Source organism: Scardinius erythrophthalmus, assembly GCF_964197995.2.
Source record: "Scardinius erythrophthalmus genome assembly, chromosome: 6".
Taxonomy (NCBI): domain Eukaryota; kingdom Metazoa; phylum Chordata; class Actinopteri; order Cypriniformes; family Leuciscidae; genus Scardinius; species Scardinius erythrophthalmus.
Genome location: NC_138226.1, coordinates 9202363 through 9214371, shown reverse-complemented (window position 1 = coordinate 9214371; position 12009 = coordinate 9202363). Strand labels below are relative to the sequence as shown.

At 38.2% G+C, this 12009-nt stretch overlaps 1 protein-coding gene across 14 annotated transcripts in view; it reads right to left on the bottom strand.

Moving 5' to 3' along the window:
* Positions 1-12009, bottom strand: part of obsl1b (obscurin like cytoskeletal adaptor 1b) — a 33762-nt gene that overhangs the window by 11220 nt on the left and 10533 nt on the right. For 2 of the 14 annotated variants that reach the window (XM_081368118.1, XM_081368112.1), the window contains exons 7-23: positions 11698-11973; positions 11303-11578; positions 10856-11131; positions 10277-10552; positions 9695-9970; positions 9136-9480; positions 8966-9040; positions 5262-5537; positions 4725-5000; positions 4141-4416; positions 2543-2818; positions 2186-2458; positions 1696-1971; positions 1336-1611; positions 986-1261; positions 445-720; positions 82-351 (exon numbers count right to left, since the gene is read on the bottom strand). In XM_081368118.1, coding sequence (XP_081224244.1) covers positions 82-351; positions 445-720; positions 986-1261; positions 1336-1611; positions 1696-1971; positions 2186-2458; positions 2543-2818; positions 4141-4416; positions 4725-5000; positions 5262-5537; positions 8966-9040; positions 9136-9480; positions 9695-9970; positions 10277-10552; positions 10856-11131; positions 11303-11578; positions 11698-11973 — 4551 coding nt within the window. Of the gene's footprint in view, positions 1-81; positions 352-444; positions 721-985; positions 1262-1335; positions 1612-1695; positions 1972-2185; positions 2459-2542; positions 2819-4140; positions 4417-4724; positions 5001-5261; positions 5538-7184; positions 7446-8965; positions 9041-9135; positions 9481-9694; positions 9971-10276; positions 10553-10855; positions 11132-11302; positions 11579-11697; positions 11974-12009 lie in introns of all 14 variants that reach the window. The other 12 variants (XM_081368120.1, XM_081368119.1, XM_081368121.1 and 9 more) reach the window with 12 other exon arrangements.

Genomic DNA, 12009 nt, shown 5'->3' with positions numbered 1-12009 from the left:
TTACTGCACACCTTTACGAGCAATTAATTTTTAGTACATATAACAATTTGTAGAAATGTATGGTTCATTCCCCAGTCTTACCTTTGACATGGACACTAAAGTGCATCTCATCGGATCCCACGTGACATGTGTACTCTCCAGTATCACATCTCTTAAGTGGGTTAATGGTGAGGTAGTGGGTGTTACCATCACTTGTTGTGTGGAAACGATCCCCTTTGATTGGATCATGACCTCTCTGCCATTTCACTGGGGCATTGACCCTGTTAACAGCAGCACGTAGTGTCACACTGTCTTCTTCATAGGCTGAAATATTTGTTCTTTCTTCTTTTTTGATGAATTTGAATGGTGTTTCTATGAAAAAGAATTGTGTTATTAAGTGTTTTACACATAATGTTTCAACTGATATGAAATTACATTTTCTTGGCTATGCTATTGTTAATTTACCTTGAACGGTTAGCCTAGTTATCATTTTGTCATCAGTGGCATCACAGAGATACTCTCCAGAATCAGATGTCTGAAGTCCTGATATCACAAGCTTCCTCATTGTTTCTCTGCTTTCAATGTGTGTGCGTGAATCTTCTTGTAGTAAACATCCATTGCAGTACCACTGGACTATAGCATTTACTCGTGATACCTCACATTCCAGGATAAGCTCATCTCCTGTCATTAAAATGTGGTGTTCTGGTTTCTCTGAACTTCCAACTATGGACACTGGAGCCTCTGAACAAAAATAATTAGTTATTTTTGTACACTGTTAGAAAGAAAGCAAAATGTTTTGGAGTACAACAGCTTGTCACTGGGGCAGTACCCTCAAAGATACAGCTTTGTGCAATATATACACCTATTGGTAGGTAGATAAAGTACAAAAGTGTACTTTTGAGGATATTGGCCCAATGACAAGATAAAGGTACAAGTTTTGTACATTTTGTCTGACCATGTACATGCATGTTTTTCATTGTGTACATTGCTTTTTAACAAGTAGTACCTTCTACAGTAACACTGAAGACAACTTTATCATCTTGTGCATCACAAATGTACTCCCCTGAGTCCATCAACTCAGCACTCAGGACAATCAGAGATCTGAATGTCCCTTCCTCTTCACAGATGAAATGCTCCTTTCCCTCAACCTTCTCATTGTCTTTAAGCCAACTGACCACCCCATTTGCTCTTGAGATCTCACATTTTAACACAATCGCATCAGATACTACAAACTTGCGTTTCGTTTCTATGTCAGCTTTCCGCAGTATTTTCAGTGGTGGATCTGGAAGGACGAGGGTAGAATTTTAGTTGGTTGCAGTGATTATTTTTTAAAATCTCTTTTTCCCTGAAATGTACCTTTGATTTTCACTTGGAAATCCATTACATCATCTCTGGCATCACAGACATATTGCCCTGCATCATTAAAAGCGGCAGAGTGAATGGTTAACTGTCGACTTGTGCCATCCTCTATGATAGTAATGTTGCTGTTCTCCTCAATCTCTTCTCCATCCTTCTTCCAGCTAACTTCAGCATTTGGTCGAGACACTTCACACTCAAGGACCACAATGTCTCCAACAAGTTTCTCTACTGCATAGGTCATTTTCCTTGGCCGAATAAATCTAACTGGTGGCTCTGCACAAAGTAAGTCATTATTGACACTGAGAACTGACATTAGTTTTAAATTACGAACGATTAAATATAGGGTCTTTGACACACCTGCAATATTTACAAAGAAGGTTACTGAGTCATCAGCGGTGTCACAGACATATTCTGCAGAGTCTTTGACAGTAGGTTTTGGGATAATAAGCCTCCTATAGACACCATCAACCTCCAGAATTAGGCTGTCACTCTCCTCCACTTCAAGACCATCTCGATACCAGCGTACTGTGGCATTGGGTCTAGAGATTTCACAGCTCAGGACCATCCTCTCAGAAGTCTGTTGGCAAAGTTCCATTTGGGACTGGCTTGGAGAAACTATGCGCACCGGTGGTTCTTTAGGGGGACATGCCACAAAAGTTAACATGACATCAAAATTGACCTTATCAATGTACCTTAGCAATGCACGTTTCTGATCTTATTGCACACAATTCATGCAATTCAGGACAGGTTTAAAAAAGTATAATCTTATCCAATTGAATAACATCAAAAACTGACATCACAAATTCCTTTTTCTTGTACATGCTATATTTAAACCTGAATTTAATACCTTTTATGTTTAGATTGAAGAATATTGAATCATCAGCTGTGTCACAGACATATTCTCCAGAGTCCTCAACACCACTGCGCAGAATTTTTAGCCGTCTGTATGGACCTTCTGTCTTTAGCTTTATGTTTTCACTCTCTTGTAGTTTCTGTCCATCCTTGAACCATGTCACCTTTCCATTTGGTCGTGAAAGTTCACAGCTGAGGACAATTTCTTCAGGAACATAGCGGTCAAGGTGGACGTCTTCCTTGGGATATACAATCATCACTGGAGGTTCTGTAAAGCAAAACAAAGAAAATGGCCTTGTAAATGTGATTTTATCAGATTTTGACTGATAGGGATATAGACGCATTTACTCACCTCTTACGTTAACTTTAAATATTAAGGCACTATCTCCAGCACGACAGCTATATGTTCCAGAATCGGAAAGCTGAGCGGACAGGATTATCATCTTTCGTAAAGTGTTTTCTGCCTCTATGAGGACATTGTCACTAGACTTTAACTCTACTCCATCCTTGTACCATTGTGCAGTAGCATCTGACCTGGACACTTCACAGCAAAGGAGTAGATTGTCTTGTTCTACAATATTTCTGTGCAGATCATCTTCTGGTATGTAGGCAAATGTTACAGGAGGTGCTGCAATGAGAAGGAAGTGGTCATTAGTTTTTTGTTATGCTACTTAGTCACACAAGTATGACATGTTAAGCATGCAATTCAAGCACTGATGATGATTGCTTGGCCAGCCCTGTTGAAGTCTTTCTCCACTCTACAAGCCAAATGAAATCCAAAGAAAAAGAGAATGAAGAGTTAATGAAAGCTTTGTGAGAATGAAGTGCTATTAAGCACAGATAATAATGGTTACAAGGCATGCTTGCCCAGCGTAAGTGTTTTTTGTTGTTGTTGTTTTTTAAGTAAAGAGAACCAATATGCTGGTTAAATAGCATCTAAGGATGGCAGTAGTTGGTGGAAAAATTGCAAACAAACTTGTGAAGCTTCAAAAATATTCCTGCATTATGGAAATGGTTAAGGAGCCCATAAAAGCAGCAGAATGGATCTGTTGAAAGGTAGAGAAGAATGCTTTCACCCAATGGAAACTGAATTCTACTAAGTTTATGTATTTGTTAGTTATATAACAGAATACTTTGGATAAGGTTTATATGTCACCTTTAACATCCACAAAAAATTCACTGATATCATCAGCAGTATTACAACTGTAAAACCCAGAGTGGGATACATTTGCTGATTGGATAACCAGTGTCCTCATGGTGTGCTGTGATTTGATGTAAACCCCAGATTGAGGTAGGAGCTGTAATCCATCCTTGTACCATTGGACCGAGGCTGTAGGATCAGATATCTCACACTGGAGAATGATTGGCCAGCCTGCTTCAACTGACTTGTTCTTCTCAAACTCAGGAACAGCTGAGAACATCACTGGTGGAGCTAAGAGGATTTTTGTTCAGTCAAAATTAATAGAATTACCAAAAGAAAAAGCCTTTCTAAGTTATATATCCAGATAATCGATGAGAAAAAATGAAATTAATTGATGAAAAAGATTAAAACTTACGTACGGCTAATGAATGAGACACTTTGCTGAGTCCGTGTGTATATTATGAGTTGATCTCTCGTGTTATAGTTCTGAAGCCTATTATTCTGAACATAACTTAATGAGCAGGTCTAAATTAGGTGACATCATCTATACAATATAGTAATATTGTATAGCAATAAGCGGTTTAAAAGATGTTCAAAAACCTTTAAAATCCTTTTTATAGCATAGTTATTTGTGTCAGCAAAAGGGGTGAGGAGATCATTGTAGGGTTTAACAAAATGGGGCTTTGATTATTTGGTTATGAATGTATTCTTTGTTAAAATCTGATAAGGGTAAACAGCATTTAGTGGATGAAGCGTTATTTGACACATTGTTAGTGGTTTTGAGAAAAAGTATATAGACTCAAAATCACCTGCAACATCCACCTTGAATGCTATGCGATCATCCACAGCCTCACAGCTGTACACGCCTGAGTGTTTGAGCTCAGCGGAATGGATGATCATTGTCTTCATAGTGCCCTCTGATTGGATGTCAAGTCCACTGTCTTGTTGGAGTTTGACTCCATCTTTGAGCCAGGAAACTTGGGCAGTAGGGTCTGAGATTTCACACTGAAGTATAATGGGACAGCCTGCTTCAATAAACTTGTTCCTTGCAATTTCTGGGAGTGCTGAGAACCTTACAGGGTGAGCTATGAAAATTTGGAAAATGTAAATACATTTTGTTTTAGACTATCGACAAATTAATTTGTGAAAAAAAGTACAAATCTGTTGAAAGACATTTAGGCAGTCTTAACCTACAGATATGTTAGTCACATGATTTGCCCAGTTATCAAGAAGTGAGAGAAGCAGAGTTTAAATGGCGGGTAAAAGATGTTACAGGAGATTTTTTTTTTCCCACAGGGAGTGATTAGAAATTTAAAGGAATATATATATATATATACATAGGGCATACACAGCATTTAATAGTTAATTTGTGTGGTAGTGTTGTGAAAATCACCTTGAACGTCCACCATGAATGATACGGTATCACCTGGAACATGACAGGTGTAGTTTCCAGTATCAGACAGTTTTGCTGATTGAACAGTTAGTTTCCTCATATTTCCATCTGTTTGGAAATTTAGCCCAGGGTTTAGGGCCAGCTCTTTACCATCTTTACACCAGAGCACCTGAGCGGTAGCGTCTGATAGCTCACATTTCAGAACGATTGGTGAGTCTACTTCGGTGGACTTGTTCTTCTCCACTTCTGAAATTGGAATGAACTTCAGTGATGGAGCTACAGTGTTGTCAGTGGCATAGAGAAAGAACTGTATGATTTAGTGGAAAATTACTGGCTATTATGTTGGTTTTCTTCTATTTATAAATTCATGTGCTTGAGTGATCAGTTAACATGTCAAGCTACTTTTGAAGGATAAAGGACAAAATATTTGCCTTTTGCCTCTGAATAACCACTATACATGGTTAAATGAAGGAGATTGCTTGACTTGATTTACACACATTTCATGTGGTGTCTTCGTGATAGAAAGCATCAAATCACCTTGGATTTCCACATGGAATGTGATGAGGTCATTACTTGTCTTGCAGCTGTATGTTCCGCTATGACATAATTCAGCAGTTTGCACAGAGAGTGTTCTCATTGCTTCCTCATTCACAGTGACAATACCATCTTGAGGAAGCACCTCATTCCCATCTTTGTACCACCAGACTTGCGCATCAGGGTCTGAGACTTCGCATTGCAGTTTAAAGGGTCTTCCTGACTCAATGCATTTGGTCCGTTGAGCCTCAGGGACACTGGAGAACGTCACTGGAAGAGCTACAGACAATTTTGTACAGACACATTTACTTTTATATTGTTTGTTTTCTTTTTATAAAACATACATTTCATTTTATATTTATAGTTTTTCTCAACTTGATTCTCAAGAATGAGCCAAAATATTGGCAATCATTCAGCGTTTTATGAAAGAGTCTGTTTGGCATGAACATGACTTTAAGAATATGCTGACTATTAACTGTAATGATCAATAAAATGAAAATAAAAAGCAGACATTCTCAAACATCAAAATATAAGATGAAAGATTAGTAGCGCAAGAGTAAAGGACATCATGGAAAGTAACAGATACTTAACAACAAAGACAAAACATGGGAAACAAACATTAAAGACAAACATACTGAAAACAAATTTAGTTTTTTTTTACCAATGTATCAGGCCTTTGCACATTTGTTAGTGATTCTGTAATTTCCTCAGTATACCATATATTTAGTAGAATGTATTATTAGTAGTAAGAGTAGTAATATATCAAAAGGATAATTTCTAAATTGATATCTGAAGGAGGCAATTACAGTAAAATTTTCTTTAAACACACTTTAGACATTGGTCTTACCAATTGTTTTACTTCAATGGGAAAAAGGTCAATGGGAAAAAAGCACTAGCTTGGAGAAAAAGTCATTTCTTTACTGAAATGTTCATTAGCGGTGTAACATCTTACAACAACCTATTAGTCTGGCATTTATTTGAACAATAGTTTCTAGAAAATTAGTGACAGTTGCATGATTGAAGTGGTTAGTTTGGTAATCGGATGGATTGAGCTGGCGTAGATGACTGATGAATCACCTGGTAGGTCCACTGCAAACTGTATGGTGACATCATCTGTCTCACTAGCATGTTCCCCAGAGTGAGACGGCTCGGCTGCTTTGACAACAAGAGCTCTGAAAGTCTCCTCAGATTGGGTGATAACGTCACATTGTTGGAGGTCCTCACCTTCCTTGTACCAGCACACCTCTGCAATTGTGCTTGATACCTCAGGTTGTGGAAAATTAGCAATGACTGTTTCATCATTTGACTCGCTCCTTTCAGTCTCATGGATACTTGAAGTTTGCAAAGATGTAGCTAAGGGGTTTAATTTAATATGTTTTAATGTAAGCAGACAATTTGACCTAAGCAGGTAATATTTTAAATTAATGTTTTTATACTTTTTTATTTATTTATTTTATTTTATTTTTTTATTTTTTTAAATAAAGCTTGAACGACTGAAACTGATTATGTACTTGTGTGGATTTAAACTAGTTTAAAATCACCTTGGACATCCACCTTAAATATTATGTCATCATCCTTTGATTGTCCCAAGTCAGTGGCTGGAGCATTTAGTCTTCGTACACCTTCCTCCATTTCAAGAATATGTCCATTTTCATTTTCAGGGTAAAATTGTATTTTGTCCTTGTACCAATGAACTGGAGAATCACCTTCAATGGGTTGGACATCTTCAGTTTCAAATGGTTGTGTAAATAATTCTTCTTTATGACCAGGTTCTTCAGTTTTGAGGGGACAAAGCAATGTGAGTATCGTATAGTGAGTTATCTATAAAGAGTGTGAATCAATTTGGGTACAGAACATTTAAGCAAAAAGCCAGACGAAGTTAGTTGCTTTTGTTCATTAATGCTGTTAAACATAGCTTTAAATCACCTTTCAGTTCCTCTTGATAAGCAAATTCATCCTTGGTAACAGTCTCATGTGCTTCTTGCAGACATATATTTGATGACTGGATGAGCTCTTTCTGTGTTGTAGGTTTATTGAATATCACTGTTGCTTCATCTTGTTGGCAGGATATAGGTTTTTCTTGAGTTGTGTGTTCAGAGCTCTCAGTTAGCAGTAGACTGGAACAGTCTGCATCAATTGGCAAGTGCTCATCCATTCCACAAATTGGTGTGGTATTTGTCCTCGAGGCTAGGGATATTTCAAGTTATATGAAAAGAGACATGTATTACAATTGTGACACATTACATTGAATATTTTAAGTCAACTAAGCTAAACTGCACTTATGTATTCATAGCCTTACATGTTATAGGTTACAGCCTTATAGGTTTGTAATGTTTTTCATATGTCAAAATGTTTTTCTCTTTCTGCTAGAAGTTAAATTCAAGATGATACTGTAACATTTTTTAGTGAGATGATCTTTGTTAGATAAATATTTGGTGATAGAGTTTTACTGGTGAATAATAATGAAATGCAGCTACATTATAGAACAGGGCTGTTTTGTTTCTAAATTCAGTAAATGGATCCAAATAGACGATTGACCTTAAATGGTTGTTAGGTGGTAAATGTAAATGGCTTATATTTTGCTCTCATCATTATTTGCAGAATGATGGAGCTAACTATTTAAATCACCTTCAACATCCACCTTAAAAGCTAAGACATCTTGATCCATATCACTCTCTTGTATTGCGATGTGATTTGAGCCTTCATCTTCGGAAATTGAAGTACTTGTCTGGTTCATTGGTTGCAACTGTGGTTGCAGCTGTTGAAGCTGAGGTTGCAGTTGTGGTTGTATCTGGGGTTGTAGCATCGGTTGTAACTGTGGTTGTAGAATTGGTTGTAGCATTGGTTGTAACTGTGGATGTAGCATTGCTTGTAACTGTGGATGTAGCATTGCTTGTAACTCTGGATGTAGCATTGCTTGTAACTCTGGATGTAGCATTGGTTCTGGCTGTGGTTCCTCTTCTGTCATTCTGAAGGTTGTTGGAATGGACATTTGGGACCCTTCTCCAGATCTTTCCGCTGTGAGTTTGTTGTTCTCTTTTCCAGATCTGATCTCAGCCTCAGTTCCTGATCTTCCCAGGAAGTCTTCTATAGGTGAGTGGTTTACACAAAGAAAAGTTGAAGTACTTTTCTGTCTTCATAATCAGAAAAGCTTATAAAGACGTAGTTTTATTGATTGGTTAAATTTTAAGATTTTTTCAAGATTGAAAAAATGTAAGAGATGACCATATCACAGAGTGGTCTAAAAACAAGTCAATATTGGTTAAAACACATATTAAAAACAAAACATGATTACGCAAGAAGTCAGATCACCAACTTTCATTCACTCAACCATTCATTCTGTATTCCAGTTCTCTATAATTCAGTCAACACAGTACTGATGATGATTCTGAATGGCACATAAACAAGATGACTCAAGCAAATGTAGACAGTGTACAGTATAGGTTTAAATGAAATTTGCTTCAATGAAGAATGAAGATATGTAAGTCTATAGAATGAGTGTTAGTTTGGAAGAAGGGTTTGCAGACCAACTGGATGTTGGATAAAGACAGGATAGCATGGATTAGTTTTGGGAGCTATTTTGGGTAGGTAACCAAGATGCAGGGGACCGGCATCTTCAGGAAGAGCCATTGGATAGTTAAAACCACCCTTGTTAGTGGCACAGAGGTGCTGGGTTAAATGCTTGGGTTGAGGTAGCATTATATCACCTTTTATATCCACAGTGCACTGGACAGAGTCACCATAGGTCTCACCACTGAACACCTCATAGTGAGACAGTTCTGCTGTTAGGAAAGCCACAAAGAAAACAATAACTGACTTGCTTCAGTCATGTCAATGTGCCTTATACAGAATGGCGTACAAGTAAGTGGCAAACCACCTTGGTCCATTTCAAACTGGATGGGATCATCTGGTGTCTTTGGGCTGTTTACTTCAAAAAGAGATGTATCAGGTGAGTGGATGATTAAAGTTCCTCTAGATGCATCTGAATGAATTTCAGGATCAGATTCAGGTTCAGGTTCAAATTCATATTTAGATTCAAGTTCCAATTCAGGTTTAAATTCAGCTGCAGGTTCAGATTGAGGAAGCATGACCTCCTCATCTTTGGTCTGGCTGACATATGGAGTGGGATCTGTGATCTCATAATGCAGTGCAGCAGGTTCCATTTCTTCATTGCATTTGGTCATCTCAACTTCAGGATCAGCCAAAAATCTTGGTGGTGGCACTACAGATGACCATTGATAGAGGAATGCTTTATTAAATGTGACTATTTTCAAAACGCAGAAAGACAGAACCAATTATGGCCACTGAAACCAAGGGCATGTTCAAGTAACAGTCAGAATACATTAAAAGAGAATAAAAAAGCTGCGAAGAGCACACAATTGTTAGTTGTCACACAAAAACATTAAGAAGATGAGAAGCAAATATTTGAAAATCACCTTGGTCTTGTACATTAAACTGGATGACATCGTCCGTTCTCACACAGTCGTACCATCCAGAGTTAGAGGGCTGTGCTGTCTTGACAGCCAACGTCCTCCTGGTACACTCCAATTTGATATGAGGCTGACTTTTTGAGACGAGCTCTACACCATCCTTGTAACAACACACCTTGGCATTTGGATCTGAGATCTCACCGTGCATATCAGTGGAGTAGTCTGCTTCAACCAGCTGGTTCTTCACAGTGTCTGGTAATGTTGAGAACATCACCGGTGGGTCTAAAGGTGATCCATTGCATTATTAAAGAATATACAGAATTAATATCCTTTATTAAAAAGTTATCTAGACTGCCTAATCTGTGAATTTTCAGACCATCTGCCAAGTAGCAAATTAAAAAAAGTAATGCAAAACATATAACATCTGTCTCAAATCACTGCCCATAAGTTGGATGCATGGTGAGAGGCATGTCCATAACAGCGATGCTAAGAGATGCAGACAACAAAAAAAGCTTGAATTTTTAGTGTGCATCTAGTTTTGCAAATGTGTTACTGGATGTACAAGTTTCTCAAAAAGTCACAAATCACCTTTGATATCCACAGTGAACTGGACAGAGTCATCAGATGTTTCACAGCGGTACAATCCAGAATGACTAGGTACAGCTGGATTGACTACCAGTGTCCTTGCATCTCCCTCTGACTGAATATCCAAACCAGTCTCTGGCTGAAGCTGCGTATTGTTGTGGAACCAGCGGACAGGGACTGTAGGATCTGAGACCTTACAGTGGAGTTCAAAGTGGCCACCAGCTTCAGTGCATATATTCTTCTCAGCTTCCGGAACGGCTGAGAATTTCACTGGTTCGGCTACAGATGATGGTTTGTATCAGAATCATCAAGAATTACAAGAAATTACCCAGATTAAAGGACCTATTGCGTTAAGATAACATGTACTGTAACAACTGAGTATACAAGAACATCATGACTGAAAAGATGATCCAAAATTGTAAAACTAAAGCAGAAAAAAAGGAGACAGAGGTAATGTACAACATAAAATCTTTGAAACATTTCTAAAGAATGTGACAAAAGCGCAACACAGAAAGCAGTGATTGTTAGTGGCATAATTGCAAGAAGACATAGAGTTAATTTGTAAGTCAGGAATAAAATCACCTCTTATCTCCACATGAAACTTGATGACATCATCCTTTGTTGTGCAGCTGTACACACCGGCATGAGATGGGTGTGCTGACTGAATACTGAGTGTTCTCATGTAGTCATCTGATTTGATGTCTACTCCGGATTCTACAAGGAGTTGATCCCCATCTTTGTACCACTGGACCTGTGCAGTAGAGTCTGAAATCTCGCACTGCAGAATAATGGGGCAGCCTGCCTCAATGCACTTTCTCCGCTTAACCTCTGGGACAGCTGAGAACCTCACAGGTGGGGCTATGGATATTTTAGAGTGTTTTAAGTCCCACTTTATGATTTTAATAGTCATTTTTTACATTTAGTTTGAAATATATTTTAACTTAATCAACATTGCCATTGTCTTGCCATTTGTTAGTTGTCTGGCAAAATTAAAATGTAACTTAATTCACTTGTAAAAATATAAATCACCTTTAACATCCACATTGAAGAGGACAGCATCACCCCTTGTCTTGCAGCTATACACCCCTGAGTGGTAAAATTCAGCTGATTGTACAAACAGTTCCCTCTTTGTGCCTTCGGATTTGAAGTCTAGTCCACTTTGTGGCAGTAGTTTCGCACCATCTTTGTACCAGGAGACCTGGGCGAGTGGATCTGAGAGCTCACATTGCAGTGCTATTGTTGAGCCTGCTTCAATGGATTTGTTCCTCTCACCCTCCGGAAGAACTGAGAACCTCACTGGTGGGGCTATATGTGTTTTCATTCAGTAGTATTTAGTAAACTTTAGAGACTTGAAAGTGCAAGATTCTTTTATTGGACATGTTCATTTGATTTTGAAAGGAGAACTTAGAACAAAAATTACTCACCCTCAACCTCCACATTAAACCTGATGACGTCATCAATAGCGTCGCAGCTGTACACTCCTGAGTGAGAAAAATCCGCTGATTGGATGACAATCCTCCTCATTGTTCCTTCTGATTGGATATGCAGACCTTCCATTGATTTAAGTTCAACGCCATTCTTATACCAACGAACTGGAGCCTCAGGGTCTGACAGCTCACAGTAGAGTACTATAGGGTTGCCAACCTCCACAAATTTGTTTCGATCCATTTCAGAAAGTGGAGTGAATTTTACCAGTGGAGCTGATTAAGAGGAATATAAAAGCCAGTAACACAACA